The sequence below is a fragment of the Xyrauchen texanus genome, chromosome 11 (assembly GCF_025860055.1).
Source record: "Xyrauchen texanus isolate HMW12.3.18 chromosome 11, RBS_HiC_50CHRs, whole genome shotgun sequence".
NCBI classification, from domain to species: Eukaryota; Metazoa; Chordata; class Actinopteri; order Cypriniformes; family Catostomidae; genus Xyrauchen; species Xyrauchen texanus.
The window spans coordinates 5,268,209-5,287,153 of NC_068286.1; the positions used below are offsets into that span (position 1 = coordinate 5,268,209).

Below are 18,945 nucleotides of genomic sequence, written 5' to 3' on the forward strand. Positions count from 1 at the left end.
AAAAAAGATGAAAGCTCATGATAAAAAACTAGAGAACGATCTGAAATTATTATAGTTGTGTTCTGATTAAGTAATCAATTAACCATATTCTCCTTTGTTTCTCTTTGTGTGGTTGAGTTAGAGGCAAACTGCTGTACTGGGAAGGGAAAGCTGAATGAATTGTTCGCTACTCAATTGTTTGGGGCATATATAAAAAGGGCATATTTCTGTGCACTAAGAAGTACTGGCTGACCCAGAGCCCAATCATAATTTCCCTCATACTGTTTAAGATGTGCTATAACTCAATTTAAACAATGAAATAAAATAATGATGCTTTAATAACAGATTAGTTAATTTTACTAGTTAACTGTATTTAAAGGGACAGTTCACTCAAAAATGAAAACTTGCATTTTAAGGACCTACAGAGCTGAGATATTCTTCTAAAAATCTTAATTTGTGTTCTGCAGATGAAAGTAAGTTATACACACCTCGGATGTCATGATTGTGAGTAAATGATGAGAGAACTTCATTTTTGGGTAAACTGTCCCTTTAAATGATGTAGTTCACTGAAGTGTTCACTTAAAAAAACATGCAAACTCACTGACCTAAAATATACAAGTAAGGTCAACTAATTACATTTTAGTCTATTTTGTATATTAACGTAATGTGGTTTAACTCTGTGTTTGTTTTCTGGTGAACTTTTGGTTTGGGGTTTCAACCCAGCATGCACAAATATCAACACTGGGCATAAAAACCCTCAACAATGGGGACAATAAACAAACATATATACAGTTTTCACCTAATTATGGAAAATGTATTTGTAATTTACAGCAACTACACAAGAACATACTGTACAATTACACTGAAATGAGTAAAGTCAAAACATCAAGTGTTTATATATCTATTATCATGAACTATAATGACTTCAATAGTGACTACAGTACACCAAAGTAAAAAACACATGAGGATATTACACATACCTCGAGACCTGATGCTCTTCTGTATAATCTCACTCAGAGAATATAAAGAGAAAGCAGAACTTACTGATCTTATAGCGAGAGAGTGGGTGGAGCTGGGAGGTATGAGGGCTGCTAATGCAAATTCAGATCAGCTATATGATGATATGCAGAATAACTGGCATTCCTGATGAACAGTGAGGAGAACATGGTTATTACAGCAAAGCTGTTTCAGTTCTTCTTTTTTTTACATTTTCTCCCCAGTTTGGAACGGCCAATTCCCAATGCGCTCCAAGTCCTCGTGGTGCCGTAGTGATTCGCCTCAATCCGGATGGCGGAGGATGAATCTCAGTTGCCTCCACGTCTGAGACCGTCAATCCGCGCATCTTATCACGTGGTTTATTGAGCGTGTTAACGTGTAGACCTAGCGCGTGTGGAGGCTTCACGCTATACTCCGCAGCATCCACGCACAACTCACCACACACCCCACCGAGAGCGAGAACAACATTATAGCGACCATGAGGAGGTTACCCAACGTGACTCTACCCACCCTAGCAACCGGGCCAATTTGGTTGCTTAGGAAGGCTGACTGGAGTCACTCAACACACCCTGGATTCGAACCGGCGACTCCAGGTGTGATAGTCAGCGTCCATCTTTGTCCTCCTCCACTGTGGACTCCAAACCTTCATATCTTTGTTAATGCTTGACATAAACACTTAAACAAGATGGCAGCCGGCAAATGTAATACATATAATGAGGATAATTACAGATAGACAGGTGTTTTTTTGTTTTTGTGTATCTTTGTAACAAACACACATAATTGGGAGAGTAAGGCTAGAGAAGGAATCCGAATAACCCGACTTATGCTGCCTTACATGTATTCATTTGGCAGACACTTTTATCCAAAGCGACTTACAAAAGAGGAAAACATAAGCGAATCATCTTAAGGAGACAGAGGTACGAAAAGTGCCATAATACAATGTTTCACTAGCACATGAGTTATAGTTGGTGGACTTTGCAATAGTTCTGTACAGCAGAATAGAATATTTTTAATGTTTAATGTAAAAAGGGTTGAGCAAAGCATTGAGATTTTAAGTGGTAAATGGTCAGCACTTATATATACCTTAGCGGTATTCAAACCGCTTTACACTGTGACTCGTTCACCCATTCACACACACATTCATACACCAATGACGGCAGAGCTGCCATGCAAGGCGCTAACCTGCCATTGGGAGCAACTTGGGGTTCAGTGTCTTGCCCAAGGACACTTCGGCATGTGGAGTCATGTGGGCCGGGATTCGAACCACCAACCCTGCGATTAGCAGCTGACCCGCAACCGCCCCTAAAGTTGAAAATACTGTATGTAATATGACCCATTGACACATGTACGAACACACCTATTAAAGACTGAACAAATATGAAAAGGTCAACCAGTCATGACTGTCATATTCCCTCCAGTTTAAGCAAGGAACCACATTAATGTTCCCAAAACTCAGAGTTTATTGTGATCATTCTAGTACATGATAGTGTTTTATTCCCAGAGAAAAAAAAGTCCCAGTTTTATAACACTAGAGAACACAGGATTGGATTTAAATACATGTAGACAGGTCACTGGTGCTGAACACTCACCGAAAGAACCCGACCTGGCGACAGAACTTTTTATCAAGCAGACTTGATGTGCTTTTTAAATTTTTGAAGCCTCCAACTCAGCAGGGAGTCCTGAAGGTCAAGAAATTACAACCTCCCACTGGCAGACATTAATGTGCTCTTCATCTCCCGCCACAAGGCCAGCAATTCGGTTAATGAAGCTCAAACCTGAAAAATCGGCTAGTGTGGGACTATGGTGCACTGAACTGTGGTTGGTGGAACCCCGAACCCAAATGCTGGTGGTAGGGGGTAAAGTGAATCTGACAAACATGTAAAGGGTCAGTTAATCTTAATGCCAAATCATATTAAAGCACTAATCCATGAGAGGCCGTGCGTTACAGTGGGGGCGTTCTTAGGCACGACACAGAACGGTGTTCGGTAAATAAAACAATGCCGACAACAGCAATATGATAACATTTTTAATAAACAGTTTAACGCATTATTAATAATAAATAAACAATTATTCCACCAAGTAATAAAGTATATGAAGCCCTTGATAGGTTCCCCACAGATCAACGGTGAACGGGGCATTTCAAAGATGCACACAGAGGTCTCAGGAACGTTTTAAAGCGTGTTTTTATCCCCTTTTTCTGCCCAATTTGGAATGCCCAATTGCCACAACTTAGTAGGTACTTGTGGTGGCGCGGTTACTCACCTCAATCCGGGTGGAGAACAACTCTCAGCTGCCTCCGTTTCTGAGACCATCAATCCGCGCATCTTATCACGTGACTCGTTGTGCATGACACCACGGAGACTCCCAGCATGTGGAGGCTCATGCTACTCTCCATGATCCACACACAACTCACCACACGCCCCATTGAGAGAACCACTAATCACCACCACGAGGAGTTTACCCCATGTGACTCTACCCTCCCTAGCAACCGGGCCAATTTGGTTGCTTAGGAGACTGGAGTCACTCAGCACACCCTGGATTCAAACTCGTGACTCCAGGTGTGATAGACAGCATCAATACTCGTTGAGCTACCCAGACCCCCTATTTTGAAGTGTTTTTAATATTTGGGCAACTGTAAGGCCAATGCGCACAGCATACAATTCTCAGAACCAAGCTTGGACTTACTGTGCATACTCCTCTGCCCTCAACTCTCAGCAAAACTGAGGGGGATTTGTCCATGCCTCACCCCCAGGAGGTCTGGAGGGAGACTAATGTGTCAGTTAAATGTTCTGGTAATCAACATTATGCCACAAAGGCTGCTAAAGGAGATTAACTTGTATTGAACCCGAAATATTCCTTTAATTGCATTAACATGTAACTGATCAGTCCATTAAAACATAAATCTTCAATCAGAGTCATGGCGCTCCAACAGGGTCACAGTTTTAAACTATACATAATATAACAGTGTAAGCATACAGTAAATCCAGGTATGTCCAGTAAAGGCTGAATTATTAAGGCACTGGAACACTTTTGGTTAATGTTTAAGAGATCTCTCCTAAATTCTCCAAAATAATATTTCTGAAGATTTGTCCAGATGTTCTTTACGTCAGAACAAGTTACATTCGTTTGTACAGGTAGACGTTACTTTTGCAGTTTGAACAGTGATGTTCTACATCCTTACAGGCATCCACACAGAACGGTATCAAACAAAACGGCCAGATCCTGCAAAGACAAAAACACACACTGTCAGTTTGTAAGGGTTTGTTTTTATTGCTCCTACTCTCAGCCTGAAACTGAGACGTTTGATGTCCTTCATGGTTGTTGCATGTCAGATTGTACAATATATGACCCCAGTGATATCTGTACAACATCTGTACTTTTTTGTTAGACTGTATTGATTATAGCACTGCCTGGACGTTTTGAACATCAAAACATGAAATGATGCCGTGCAAACAAAAGATCTTGCAGGAAATTGACATGTTGGTTCTGAATTGTTATGCCCCCAAATTTGGCCCCTCTGTGTCTAATTTTGGCCCCTCGGTGCCTTTGACGTCCAGGGACATATTACCTATCAGGCCAATGGGGCCAGTGCCCTGGGGCCTTTGACTGCCCAGGGGTGCCCTGGGCTTTAAGGCTGTGCAATATAGTTTGGTGATCCCCCCGCTTGAAAACCCTTTTGGACATGAACACAACTTTTGGGTGGAGGGGGGCCATTGGAGATAATTGGCCCCAGGGCCTTTGCAAGTCATAATCCATCCCTGTTGACATCACATTCCTTTTGATTTCCAGCTAGCAAGCTAATAAATTTGCAAAGAAATGTCAAAAAATAATTACAACTTAATTGTTGCTCTCTGATGTTTGCTCACGTCTTGCGCTTGTGTAGTGTGTACCGCAAAGGTGCGCATTTGTTCAATTGTAGTTCCAGAAATTATGGCAATAGTCAAAAGTCTAGTTAGGCGAGACTAATATGCACCTCACACGAGCTTTTGACACCCCATTGACACTACCTATGAACTTCAGTGTGTGTGAGTTTGTGTTATCCTATTGAGTAATAATGAACATGGTTCCTTACAGAAAAATGCCAAGACTTCCACAGATGGTCCAGGTGAGCGCACCGTTGACATATTTCGTCTCAGAGACAACCTGCTGCTGACAGTGAGGACATTTCATCTCCCCCGGGACATCAGTCAAATGGCGGGGCAAAGCAATCACCTGTGTTACTACAAACACAGAGACAACATATCATATTCTTGATCATAGTTATACTGTAGTTCATACTGTAGTTACAGCCTTGGCGTTTATGCTGGTGTTCCAACCTGGCTTCTTAAAGGTACATAACAGAATTATGTGCTCTCTATCGACATCTGTGGTTGAAACATAGAACTGCAATTATTTTTATTATTTTAAATAAGCCGACAAGATGTAAGGTCATGTAAATGGCTTAAATGGTTTTATTTTATGGGGGTAAGGTCATAAACGGGTTAGAATACAAGAACCAATCGGCATATGTAGATGTATGTGTAGGTTCCCCCTTTGCTTGTTAACGTCGCCTTTACCGGCTTATCTAATGTGTGCTATGCGCATGCCTCTTTAAACCTGTTGATGTCGAAAGCAAAGAATATCCAATGATTTCAAATCACATGTAAACGCAGTTTTCTTGCATTGTCGGCTTTTTCAAAGCCGAAGTTAAAGTCAAATAAGCTGAAGTTAATTGTGTATTGGTGTGAATACAAAATTATTACTTAAGGCTTACCGTAGTAAAGGCAAGAACATAATTTTGAACACAAGCTGTTATTGGTCTCAATATTGGTATTTTGTTCATTTCTAACTAGAAATGTATGACTTTCACCAGATAAACATCCTGGAGCTGAACACACTCAGATGATAGTGGACTTTAGGAGGAACACCCCAACACTGACCCCCCTCACCATTCTAAACAGCACTGTGGCAGCAGTGGAGTCATTCAGGTTCCTGGGCACTACCATCTCACAGGACCTGAAGTGGGAGACCCACATCGACTCCATTGTGAAAAAGGCCCAGCAGAGGTTGTACTTCCTTCGCCAGTTGAGGAAGTTCAACCTGCCACAGGTGCTGCTGAAACAGTTCTACTCAGCAGTCATTGAGTCTGTCCTCTGCACTTCAATAACTGTCTGGTTTGGTGCAGCTACGAAATCAGAAGACTACAGAGGACAGTTCGGACTACTGAGAGGATTATTGGTTGCTCCCCTGCCCTTCCTTCAAGTACGGTACACTTCCAGAGAGACGAACAGGTCTGGAAAAATCACTCTGGACCCCACTCGCCCATCCCACTGTTGCCTTCTGGCCGGCGCTACAGAGCACTGAGCACCAGAACCGTCACAGGAACAGTTTTCCATCTCATGAACAGTTTAAACTGCCCCATTGAGCAATAATTAATATGCAATACAAAGCTTAATCTATTTATATTTATCCAACATACCACACCTCTTCTGCCATTACATTCCCTCGCTTCTGTATACAATAGATTTGTATTTGTACATGCGTGTAACGAATGGTTGCTGAGATGTAGGATCTATTTGCAGACTTTAATCAAAATGATGACAGTCAAACAACAAACGGGAACGCAAAACAAGAACTGACAAACAGTGCAAAAACTAAGGGGTATTTATACAAACAGAAGCTAATGAGGGAATGGAAAACAGGTGAGAGCAATCAGGGACTGATGAGGGCAGTGCATGATGGGAAACATAGTCCCGGGGAAACACTTTAAAATAAGAGTCCTAGGAAACATGAGGGAGACTGTGACAATATATATAAATATATTATTTTGTATTTCTAGATATACTTATATTTTCTATTCGCTTTTTATTTTTATTCTATATTTTTATTATAATCTCTGTCTTGTTGTTGTATTGTTTGTGCACTGGAAGCTTCTGTCACCAAGTCAGCAAGTGGAGTGGTGGTGGTGTAGTGGTCTAAACCACATAACTGGTAAACTGGTAATCAGAAGGTTGTCGGTTCCATCCCCACAGCCACCACCATTGTGTCCTTGAGCAAGGCACTTAACTCCAGGTTGCTCTGGGGATTGTCCCTGTAATAAGTGCACTGTAAGTCACTTTGGATAAAAGCGTCTGCCAAATGCATACATGTAAATGTAAGTCAAATTACTAGTACGTATGCATACTGGCAATAAAGCTCATTCTGAGTCTGATGAACTAATTTCACCAAAAAGACCATGCTGGTTGACCGGCTTCTCCAGCTGAGTTTCAGTTGTGACATAATGACATACCTACGGCATACACAGGTTGGACTGCTTGAGCTACAGAGGCTGAAGTCATAGCATCCTGCTGCGTGGGTAGATTGGGGTACCCCAGACCTGTAAAAACATTAAAACACATGGTGGAAACCAACAGAACCAGTTCCATTTTATATGACCAGCCACACCATTTGGACCAGATATATGCGGATAGTCAAAAATCCAGCTATGTGAAACTTAGGGTCAACTGACCTGGTTGAGGTTGGTATGCAGGTGGTTGTCCGGGGTAGGACATGTTGGGTTGGTCCGCCTGAGGACCAGGATACGGAGGGGGATTGTGGCCTTTCTCCATTAGTAACAATCTATTCATGAGAAAGAACAAAAGAATTTAGAATTGATGACTCAACAATCGAACATGAATTGGAGCAGTTTTTCCACATTGCCCTGTGCTTAAAGAGCAAAAATCAAATAAAAAATACACTCGGACAGTGTCCCCCCTCCCATGGTCAAAGACAGACTGACTTTAATGGGTTCACTGGAAAATGAAAATTCTCGCATCATGATATCCCGTGTGTATGACATTCTTTCTTCAGCAGAACACATTTAAAGAAAAACTCACTGAACTCAGCGCTCTCGTGAATGCGTGTACTACTGATGACCAGAAGCGATCATTTATACAGAGTTAAAAATACTTAAATATGTATCTTTTTCAGACCAAAACCTCCAACCTCAACCACACATTTAGCAGCATTATTTTAGGAACATAAGGGAAATTATTAGGCTTTATTACTATGATAATTATTATCTTTACATTATAATTGTCTTTAGTTCTTAATTTGTAGGTTATTAGTAATTTTTCACCTGTTGTGATACTTGCGTGATGGCAAATTGGGCCGTTGGGACGGTAAATAGTCTGGATTGGGGGAGGTGGTTAATTATAAGATTTTTTAATCACTTCGTAAGTGCTTCGAAAGTGCAATTTGAATTTAGAAATGTCTTTTGTTTAAGATTTCATGTTTCAATTAATTAATTAAAATCTTTAAGTAAAATCAATAAGGCTAAATTATTCACCGACCCTTGGCAGGGGGTTGATGATGTAATTGGATATCAGGATATTTTAAAGGCAATTTTTGAGTAGTCTATGGGAAATATAAACATTTTATATTATTGAAAAACTTTTTTTTTTTTTTTTAAATAGTACATAATTCGTTTGTGCTATGGCTCTGTCGAAAAATAAAATAATTGTCCTTAGTGAAAAACTTTCTAGACCCCTGGTCGAAACCATTCGAGCGGGGAGAGAAGGTAAATGAAACCCTTACATATGCAAAGTATACATTACAGGATCAAATGATCCAATAAACAAACATTCTCAAAATGAGAGGAAATCAAAAGCAATACACACACATTTAAACCACATCTCAAAACTTAAAAGCAAACAAGCTTTGCATTCCCCCCGCCCGCTGAAGTGGAACCCCCTCAGCCACGCCCCCTCCAAGGACGCGTCACTGGAAGCAGGAAGAGCCGGTGAGAGAAACACACAAGTTGCTCAGTGTTGCCAACTTAGCGACTTTTATTAAAAAAAACGCGACTAGCGACAAATCTAGCGACTTTTTGGACAAACCTTAGCTACTTCCGTAGAAGAAAGTCACCAATACTGTCCTTCGAGGGCGTGGTCTTGCTTACCTGCCCGGACTCGGAGGCACACCTCTCTCTGCGTCTACTATGTTCAGTGAGACTGACAGAGAGGCCCTGTCCCAAATGGCACACTCCGGACTTGTGAACTTCCTCAGAGTCCACACTTCGGTGACGTCATGTAGTGCAGACTTATAGGGCCCCTCGCGCAAGTCCACAAGGGCGCATTGAGAAGTATTTTTGGGACAGACTCGATCGTGAAGCGTGGTTATTGTTGGACAGGAGCTGCAGGTTTGGTTCGGGGAAATATGCTGCCTATTGTTGTTGTTTTTACTATTGTGTTTGCAAGATGGCTTGCCATGCAGAGAAATCACATTTATACGCTCCGACGTCGTAGAAGACAAGATTATTTTTCATGCATACAAATGCTGATGTTATGCACGGAGGAAAGTAAATGTTATTGACTTTGTAGATAAACATATAACTTGTCAAAAGTCGTTAATGCATTAAGTCATTATTATTTGATTTACTGTTTAATTTTCTTTTTCTTTATATACATATATATATATATATATATATATATATATATATATATATATATATGTATTTTATATTTTTTATGTGTACCTTGTTTTTTTATGTCGTTTTTAATTTACAGGTTTAAATATCCATACTTCACTTCCATATGACTCAGTAAAGCCCTGCCATTCGGTTCTATATAATGAATCGTTATGCGATCAGCCTATTATTCAGCGCTATTACTATGTTTGAGACATCAACCACTGGTCGATGACCATAATGTTTGTATAAACTGTAGGTAACAACTGGTAAAATGTACACAGTCATAAAAACCATAATGATACTTACACTTAAATATTTTCTTCTCAGCCATGTTATCAATTGTCTGTGTCCGTGAGCGAAAGCGCTCTTCACACCAGTTGTCTGATTGGCCTTTCGCAAGGACTCCTGGGTACTTGAAGTGCGTGAAGCCTGGATCTATGCGGGCTTCGCGGAAGACCGCTTCAAGGGTACAAAGGGGGCGCTGCTGAGCACACTTCAGAGCGTTAAAATGCTAAATGGGACGGCCTACGGACTCGTAGACTCAGCGAGCACGCGCAATTTAAGTCCACGAGACCGAAAGTCCGCATGAAGTGCGCCATTTGGGACAGGGCAAGAGAGGTGAGCAGGCGAGAAGGCGGAGCAACACAATCAGTTGACCGCACGGCACCTGACATAGACGTGAATGAGCTGCGCATGTGCAAACAGCGTTATCAAGGACCAATCACGAGTCTGTATTGTCTGCTCCTTTAGTTTAATTTGACCGTTTATTTTTTTTTCTTTTCATGCACTTAATTACAGGAGATTTTTAGATGGTTGTTCATTCCTGTTTCTGAACTCTCTGAATTCAGACACTTGTTTAAATATGCAAAAAAAATTGTTAAGTTGCACAGTTTTTTTTTCTATAAATCCACATAGATTTTTGTAAATATGCACATAGTGGTTTGTAACGCTCTGTGAGAGAAACGATAAGAAAGTTACCGTCGCTTCTAACTTTCTGAGTGATTGATAGATATTTGGAGTTAATAGGGTATTACAGTATGTACGGTAAGCACAGAGAAGAAAACATATGTAAAGGGCGGACACTATGCTAAATGCAAATGAGATGTGTAAACGTCACGAATATGCTAATTAGCGCATGACGACATTTAGCGACGTTCTTTCCATTGAAACTAGTTGTCAACACTGAAACCGATTGAATTGTCGCTGATCATACAAACTTCACCGTGACAGTGCGATATCAGCTGATTCTGACCAGTCCACCAAAATAATAAACTTTATCTACTTTTTCAATGTAAAACACAAACACTTACCTGTGTGTTTGTGATCACTAGAGAACTGGGAAACGCTGATGCTCTTCCTTCCTGATCAGTATCAATGAAACAGGCTGATGTGACGGAGAGAGAGGTGGAGCTCAAACTATGGACATATAACCATACCCAACTATTTTATTAAATATATATATATATATATATGTTTTAACACCTCAAATAAAGAGCATGCTCCCCCACGAGAATTTATTAGCAAAGCATTCAACAATAATTCAAAGCAGTCAAGTACAATCATTTTGGCATTTTCTTGAGTACAACAGTGTAATGTAAATAATATGGACTACAATGCATCTCTAGATGGCGCCATGTGATATTTTAAAAGACTTCTGTTTAACGTGAGGTTTTCATGGTACTTTAAGGCACACGGTAATGCCGCGATACTTCGATACTTTAAAGGGACAGTTCACCAAAAAATGCAAATTCTCTCATCATTTACTCACTCTCGTGCCATCCCACATGTGTGTGACTGTCTTTCTTCTGCAGAACACAAATTAAGATTTTTAGGAGAATATCTCAGCTCTGTAGGTCCATGCAATACAAGTGAATGGTGACCAAATCGTTGAAGCTCCAAAAAGCACATAAAGGCAGCATAAAAGGAATCCCTATATTCTGAAGCGATATGATAGGAGTCGGCGAGAAACAGATAAATACTGAAGTCCTATTTTTACTATAAAGCTCCACCTTTGACCAGCCCCGACCGGTAGGTGGTGATGTGCATGAAGGATGCAATCGGCAAAAATCAAAAGAAGAAGAGTGTGAAAGTGGACATTTAAAGTAAAAAAAGGAGATAAATATTGATCTTGTTTCTCACATATACTAGAGACAATGGTTTGCTCCACTAGACCTGCTGTTACAGTTAATCCTGACAAACCTATTCCACATCCCTCATGCAGAAATACCAATGAAAGATAGTGTGCCCACTAGTAATGGTGTCCTGGATGACTTTCTGTGCCCATAAGCCTTGACAGTCAGAATCTATTTGCTGGTGCTTATCTCCATCTTCCATAGACGACTTCTTCATTGGCTCTTATTATTAACAAGACGTTCTTCCAAAGTTCCCTGGCATGAGGTATCAAATATGAGTTGCAACAGTTTTCACCCACGGTTTTTTGTTGTGCCAACCTTTCTGTGCCTTTTACCAGATCTCTACTGGCAACCTGATGAGATGTGTTAGCACATCTACTGGTACGTTTCATTTGTTGTGGAGAAGAACTGCCAACTGGAAGTTTCAGGTTTGTATGTAAAACACATCAAATGATGTTCCACAGCAAATAGAGCTAAAACAAAAGGTATTTTATTCACATAGTACCAAAAAATAATAAATTTACAATGAAAGTGAAGCTAATTTATGCGCAGAATTGTGAAAAATAACATTGATTTCAAACAGCTTTCTGAACACACCCTTCTTCTCCCATTGGTTGAGCTAACTTAGTCCCGCCCCAAACTCGCCATTGGTTGCGTCAGGATGGACGGGACCCTCAAAACACACAGAGTGCGCCATAGAGACACGTGTTTTCAGACCTTAAACTATGCATGGCTTACATATACATTTCTCTTCATATTAAGATGGCATAAGAAAAATATTTAAAGAGTGAAAAAGTTACAAGAAGTTAATCAAATTAGTTCGTATACATTACATAGCATACATTCTATCATTCTTCGCATCGCTTCGAACCGTATCCGCCACATGTTCACAATAAGGTTGCATGTCTTGGAAAGTCTTTGCTGTTCCTCCACGTTCTCTGGTGCAGGAGTTACACACGCTTGTAAATGTGAATGACTTTCTTGCAGTTTGGACAGCTGTGCTTCACATCCTTACCTGCGTCCACACAGAACGGAATGCAACAACATAGCCAGCACCTGGAAAAACACAGCAGACACATTCTAATAATAAGCTTTTGTTTGATTGAGCAATCTGTGTGTGTATTTATCTAGTACATGAATACCCTGCGCTAAGGCTGTAGTTGTAAAGTTATTATACTCACACAAAGAGAGCAAGAGTTCCACAGATTAACCAGGTGAGTAAACCACTCAGGTATTCAGTTTCCGTGATGACATCTTGCAGGCAATGCGGACAGGTAATATGACCCGGTACATTGGTGAGTGAAGTCACCATTACCATATGCGTAACTAGGCATGAACAAACACATCTATTTAAGGAACAAGTTCCTTATAAATACAAGGTTCAATACAAGTTATAAATATCATCCCTCGCTTATATAACGTATATATTGTAGTTACAGATATGGGCACTTAGTATAGAAGTGCATGGAGCCAGTCAAGAAAAGCTAAAGTAGCTATAGACCTGTAAAGGGATCAATGGAAAGGAGGAGGCGAGAACCGGCTTGACAATATAAATAATAGTTTAACATAAAACTGAACCCAAAATACAAACACACACACACAGGTGTCGGACAGCTGCCCGTAAATCTCTCTCTCGGTCGCACTGCCATCTTCGGCCGGCCTTTATCCCTCTCAAGGGCTAATTAGCTTGATTTGGGCCCGGGTGTGGGGAATCACGGCCCGCCCTCTGCCCTGTACCATTCCCAGGGAGGGGCGTGCCTTCCACACCATCTGCTGGCAGGTCATCGCCGTGGGATGAGGGAGGGGACAAAAAAAAGTGTGGCACCTACACGCTGTAATGGCGATTGTGCCAAATTAACAAAACATTTTAAAAAAGAGAGGGGAAGGCAGTGGTGGAGAGAGAGAGAGAGGAGAGAGAGACACATACTCGCCGGTTCTCCGATACACCGTAGCTTGGTCCTCGGCCACTCCTCCACCCTCTAATGGATGACAGCCGCTCCTCCCCGGGCGGATCGGAGGCAGTCTTCCGGCCCCTGGCAGACGGAACGCCCCGCCCTGTTTTTGGTGGACGGTAGGGGTCTCCCCCGCCCCTGGCAGCGGTAACCGCTCCAGGCGTTTGGTTGGGAGCCCCTCCTCCCCTCGCGGTTGGCGGCCATTCCGCCACTCTCAGGCGGCCGGGCTCCTCCGTCCTCCGACGGATGGCCGCGGCTGCTCCTTTGTGGTGGATGTTAGTGCCAAGAACTCCATTACAGCGCATCCCTCCTCCTTCCTGGGTTTCGGCACCAGTGTAAAGGGATTAATGGAAAGGAGGAGGCGAGAACCGGCTTCAAAATAATAAGAAACTTAAACAAAAAGACAAACACACACAGGTGTCAGACAGCTGTCCGTAAATCTCTGTCTCCCTCCGGACGGCCTTTATCCCTCTCAAGGGCTAATTAGCCCGATTAGGGGCCGGATGTGCGGAACCACGACCCCGCCCTCCGCACTGCCACAACACTGTTTCAAAAAGCCACACGATGTAAACATTATACAGCATTTGTTAATAGAATTGATTATGAATAGCTAGTATGCCCTCTAGTGTTCAACAGGAAAATTACATCTCTCAGCTCCTCAAATCCAAACTTCTAGAGGTTGCTTTACATTAGTAAAGATATTAGGTCATTATTAGTAATATCTGTGTGACTTCAAAATTAAAGAGATAGTTCACCCAAAATACAAATTCTGCAATCATCATGTTGTTCCAAACCTGTGTGATATTCTTCCTTCGATCTAACACTAAAGGAGATGTTAGTCAGAATGTTACTATTCACTTTCAATGAAAGTGAATGTTGTCTTATACTAACATGCCGGTGTAAAATCTCCTTTAGAAATCCACAGAAAGTTCTTCGGTGTTGGACACTCACCTACAGGAACAACAGTGGGCTGGACTGTGATGGGCGGAGCGCCAAACCCATATGGTGGTGGTGGAGGGTAAAGTAAAGTTGACTGATCTGTAATAGAGTTATAAGAGAATAAACCCACAGTGGATTAGCTGGTCTGTACCAGATCATCATATTCAGTGGCGTAGCAACGGATGGACTGGGATGGGCCTGGGCCCACCTAAACTAGACCCAAGATTAGTCTTTGAATATACATTTATATATTTAACAAAAAAATCCTATTTTTTTTATATTTAATAGTTAAAGCATAAATTCTGATGTATAAAAATGTATAAAATCTGTGTTACTGATAATATTAAATAAATAAATAAACAAATTCAACGTGTCCTAATTGGCCTTCAGTCAACTCCTCCAGAAACATCATCAGAGCGGTAATCAGCCAGTAAATGACAGTGCGATCGTGGTGAAGTAAGCATTACGTTTTGAGTTATATTTTATTTTCTTTTTAGAAAAGATTATTGGAATACAGAATTAGTCAAATGAGTACTGGACATTGTCATGATTGCACACAAAACGAGAGATCTGCCATCAAAGGCACAGAGAAACTGATGTATGGAAATTAAAGGGACAGTGCACCTAAAATGAAAATTCCCTCATCATTTATTCACCTTCATGCCATCCCAGATGTGTGTGACTCTCTTTCTTCTGCTGAACACAAATTAAGATTTTTAGAAGAATATTATTTCAACTCTGTAGGTCCATTCAATGCAAAATTGCAATACAATGCTCCAAAAAACACATAAATGCAGCATAAACGTAATCCATATGACTCCAGTGGTTTATTTAGAAGCAACATGATTGGTGTGGGTGAGAAACAGATATATTTTATGTCCTTTAAATTCTCCTCCCTGCCCAGTAGGGGGCGTATTCATGAAGAATGTGAATCACCAAAAACACAAGAAGAATGTGAAAGTTAAATTGGAGATTTATTAAGCAGAGAGGAGAATTTATGGTAAAAAAAAAAAAAAAGCTTTTGTTTCTCACACCTATCATATTACTTCTGAAAGCATGGATTAAACCACAAGTGTCGTATGGATTACTTTTATGCTGAATTATGTGATTTTTGGAGCTTCCAAATTTTGGCACCCATTCACTTGCATTGCGTGGACCTACAGAGCTGAAATATTCTTCTAAAAATATTAATTTTAGTTCTGCAGAAGAAAGTTATACACATCTGGGATGGCATGAGGGTGAGTAAATAATGATAGAATTTTCATTTTTGGGTAACTGTCCCTTTAAATCAAGTCAGTTTTATTTGTATAATATTGCTTTTCAATCATGCAATACACATGCTGTATTTAGTGAGTTTAAAACAAATGTGGCCACCCATTTTTTATCGTGTCCCACCCAAAAGTAATTTCCTGGCTACACCACTGATCATATGCACACTGTTGGAGATTGTTCTGGTAGTCGATGACTCCGCCCCTAGAAATTCATGGACGTTAGTAATGTCACGTGCGCATAGCAAGAGTTATAGTTTAGAGTTATAGTCAGAAATAATCCACGTACTACCATTTTGTCGATAAAATGTCTTCTTTTAATCTTGATTCGTAAAATAAATCAAAACAAACAAAATGGAAACAAATATATAATCTTAAATATCACAGATGCGGTAAAGAATCTGTGATGTCACTCTTGGCTATCTGCGCACTCCCCCCTCCCTTCTGTTCTTAAAGAGACAGTACTCAATTTAAACATATTACACATTTCAATACAAAGTAACACATTTTCATCCAAATAATACACATGCATCAAATTGGTCCCACAAATGCAAACAATCAAAACACAAACATCAAAGGGCATAATGCACTACATATACAATGCAAACATGCGGATGCATTTGCAAATAGGTCACTACACACACACCTTTAGTGGGGCATGACATAGGTGAGTCCTTTGAGTCACATGTGGTTTTACATTAATTTGATAAACTATTAGATTAAAAACTGCTTGTATTTACTCTATTATCAATAATTAACCAAATTTTCCTGTACCAGTCGTTTAGTCCTCTACATCAATTTGGCTTCATACAAGCTACTTCAAGGTGAAAGTTGTTGTTGGTCAGTTGTTGATTAAATTGTGTCCCGGGTCATTGCCACGCTATATTATCCGCAGTCTTGAAGCCTTGGTTGATACATGGACATCCTAATGATGATCTGGAATGAAGTGTTTTGCGAAGCTGAGCTGCCCAATTCCTGAAACTCGAAAGCATTCGCCAAATGTAGGTTGAAAGTTCTGCTACTGAATTCGGTCTGTGCTTTCCGATATTTGAACCACTGCCCCCAGTGGTCAAAGGGAGAAGTGTTTTAGAACGAATGGGAACATGTGAGCGCCAGCTTCCGGGTGAGATGACCACAGAGGGGCGCAAAAGTAATTCGCAATTAATCACGCCCCCGATCCGCATGCAAGATCTTTAACTCTTTCCCCGCCAGCGTTTTTAAAAAAGTTGCCAGCCACCGCCAGGGTTTTTGACGATTTTAGCTAAACTTTAATGGCCCGCAGAATATTTTCTTCCATGAATATATGAAGATGCTATATATCACAATAAAGATCTGAGCCTCTGCTTTTAGGCAAAAAAAACGATTTTATTTTATCTTCATTTGTTCTTTTTTTATTGCCACTTGAACAGAGGTAGGTTTTGTCAAAAACAACATTTCGGACAAAAAGCTGAGAAAAAGGCATTTTTATCAAACAAGTGCTTTAGTATTAGTATGGTGTTCCACTTCACGTTTGAGACGATCGCAGTCTGTTTCTTTGATCAAAGAGTTGCGTACTCTTTCAAAACATGCGTGCGGGTCTTCCTTACCGTATACCACCTAAAACACGGATACCCGGAAAATTCCGTGTTTGGCGGGGAAAGAGTTAATAAGGAATGTTCCTATCAAACCAATTGAAGCATGACGTACCACCTTGTGGCAGTAGGGGGCAGTCAGCGCTCCAGCTCGAGCGAGCACAACAGAGTTCAGGGTTCTCCAGATGCATTTTTCAGACTATGTTTAACTTGACACAGCATGCTCATGAGTACTCACTCTGCACGGCAATATATTAAGGCCAAAGTCTTTTGTAGCAGTTTTAGAAATGTTTCTGACACAATCTGGGACGGCAGTGCACAAAGTCTGTTTGTTTGACAGGGAATGAGCTTAAACACACATCTGACGTCCCAGAGTGGAACAGTGCATTGATCGGACCATCTGACTTACTGATAACCACATCCATAAAACTGATTAGCACAAGTTCTCCAACAAATACAAAGTTGAACTGAAGCTTTTAGAAAGATCAACCCACATTTTTGGTCAAATTTACACGGGAACACCGACTTGAACGGATTCACAAAATTTCTTCTACCACTGTAAGTTTCTATCATTTTAATTTGTGCTGAGTAATCATCTACTTTATCCCTGTTCATGAGGTTTTAAAGGCAGAAGGGAGAGACGGATCAACTGACCTGCTTGAGGTGGGTAGTCTGCCGGCTCTCCGGGGTAGTTCATGTCTGCTGGTTGTGCCTGAGGACCAGGATATGGAGGTGGATTGGGTTCTTTGTCCATGATCAAACACCTGTGTATGAGAATAAGGGAACCGTTTGAATTCAGTGTGGAGAAAGTGGATGTAATATTCTCTGAGTTTCATTCTGCTTTTCATTTCCATATTTTCAGTAAACAACACACAGTGTCACTCTTGTGAGGGTGATTATAAATGCAAATCTGAATGACATATACATGCAGCATTAGATGAGTTAATCACAAACCTCATCATTTAAAACTTCATTTTAAGTGTACAGACACACACACACACACACACACACACACACAACGCACCTGTGAGATCCTGGATTCTGTGTCTGTGTAGTTTGTTCCTTGTTTGCTAGTGAGAGGACTGTGAGAGAGAGAGGGTGTGTTTGAGGACTGATGAGGTCAATGATGTTGGTCAATGAGGAAGGCAGACAGTCATAAATGTGGGCATAAAACTATGACATATAATTATGGGGAAGATAACTGTGACACTGACAGTGTGGGATATGTTATCTTTAACTTGTTTAATTACAGCCAGTGAACTAAATGCCCCAGCAGTTTTCCATGACAATAAAGAAACAGACGGAGAGATATCAGTATTTTTGGGATATAATCTTTGCTGATAATGTCGCAATATAACCGATCCTCAGACTCATGATTCAGATATCATTTACACAAATAGACACCTGATGAAGCTAAATAGCCTGAAATGTTACTTTACTAAAAATATTTAAAGTACATTTTTTCAGGAAACAACAGGTGTGCAATCATAAATGTGGGTCTAAATACAAGAACCATAAAATGTGATTTTACACGGTAAATAAACATAAAAATTTAATAATTTATAGAATATAAAATACAATTATTTTTTTTATAAAATAGTGTAAAAATGTTATGTGATTTTAAACAGTTAATAAACATAAAAATTAAATAACTGATTTATAAATTACATAAAGTAAAAT

At 40.4% G+C, this 18,945-nt stretch overlaps 3 protein-coding genes across 4 annotated transcripts in view; all 3 read right to left on the minus strand.

Moving 5' to 3' along the window:
* The window catches only part of LOC127651790 (lipopolysaccharide-induced tumor necrosis factor-alpha factor homolog), a 40,162-nt gene extending 39,116 nt beyond the window's left edge, over positions 1 to 1,046 (minus strand). The window contains exon 1 of one of the 2 annotated variants that reach the window (XM_052137801.1): positions 960 to 1,046. The gene's annotated coding sequence lies outside the window, so the exon portion shown is untranslated. The remainder of the gene's footprint in view (positions 1 to 959) is intronic. The other variant, XM_052137800.1, reaches the window with a different exon arrangement.
* A 2,007-nt stretch (positions 1,047 to 3,053) lies between these two features.
* On the minus strand, positions 3,054 to 9,221 carry LOC127651791 (lipopolysaccharide-induced tumor necrosis factor-alpha factor homolog). The gene is made up of 5 exons (XM_052137802.1): positions 8,894 to 9,221; positions 7,463 to 7,572; positions 7,244 to 7,330; positions 5,048 to 5,195; positions 3,054 to 4,197 (listed from the first exon to the last, which is right to left on the minus strand). The coding sequence occupies exons 2-5, from the start codon at positions 7,560 to 7,562 to the stop codon at positions 4,092 to 4,094; spliced, it is 441 nt and encodes a 146-aa protein (XP_051993762.1). The 5' UTR covers positions 7,563 to 7,572; positions 8,894 to 9,221; the 3' UTR covers positions 3,054 to 4,091.
* Positions 9,222 to 12,009: 2,788 nt separating this feature from the next.
* On the minus strand, positions 12,010 to 18,874 carry LOC127651793 (cell death-inducing p53-target protein 1 homolog). Its single transcript, XM_052137803.1, has 5 exons — positions 18,290 to 18,874; positions 17,920 to 18,029; positions 14,439 to 14,525; positions 12,717 to 12,861; positions 12,010 to 12,591 (listed from the first exon to the last, which is right to left on the minus strand). Exons 2-5 carry the CDS (start codon positions 18,017 to 18,019, stop codon positions 12,486 to 12,488), a joined length of 438 nt encoding a protein of 145 aa, XP_051993763.1. The 5' UTR covers positions 18,020 to 18,029; positions 18,290 to 18,874; the 3' UTR covers positions 12,010 to 12,485.
* Between the last annotated feature and the right edge of the window lie 71 nt (positions 18,875 to 18,945).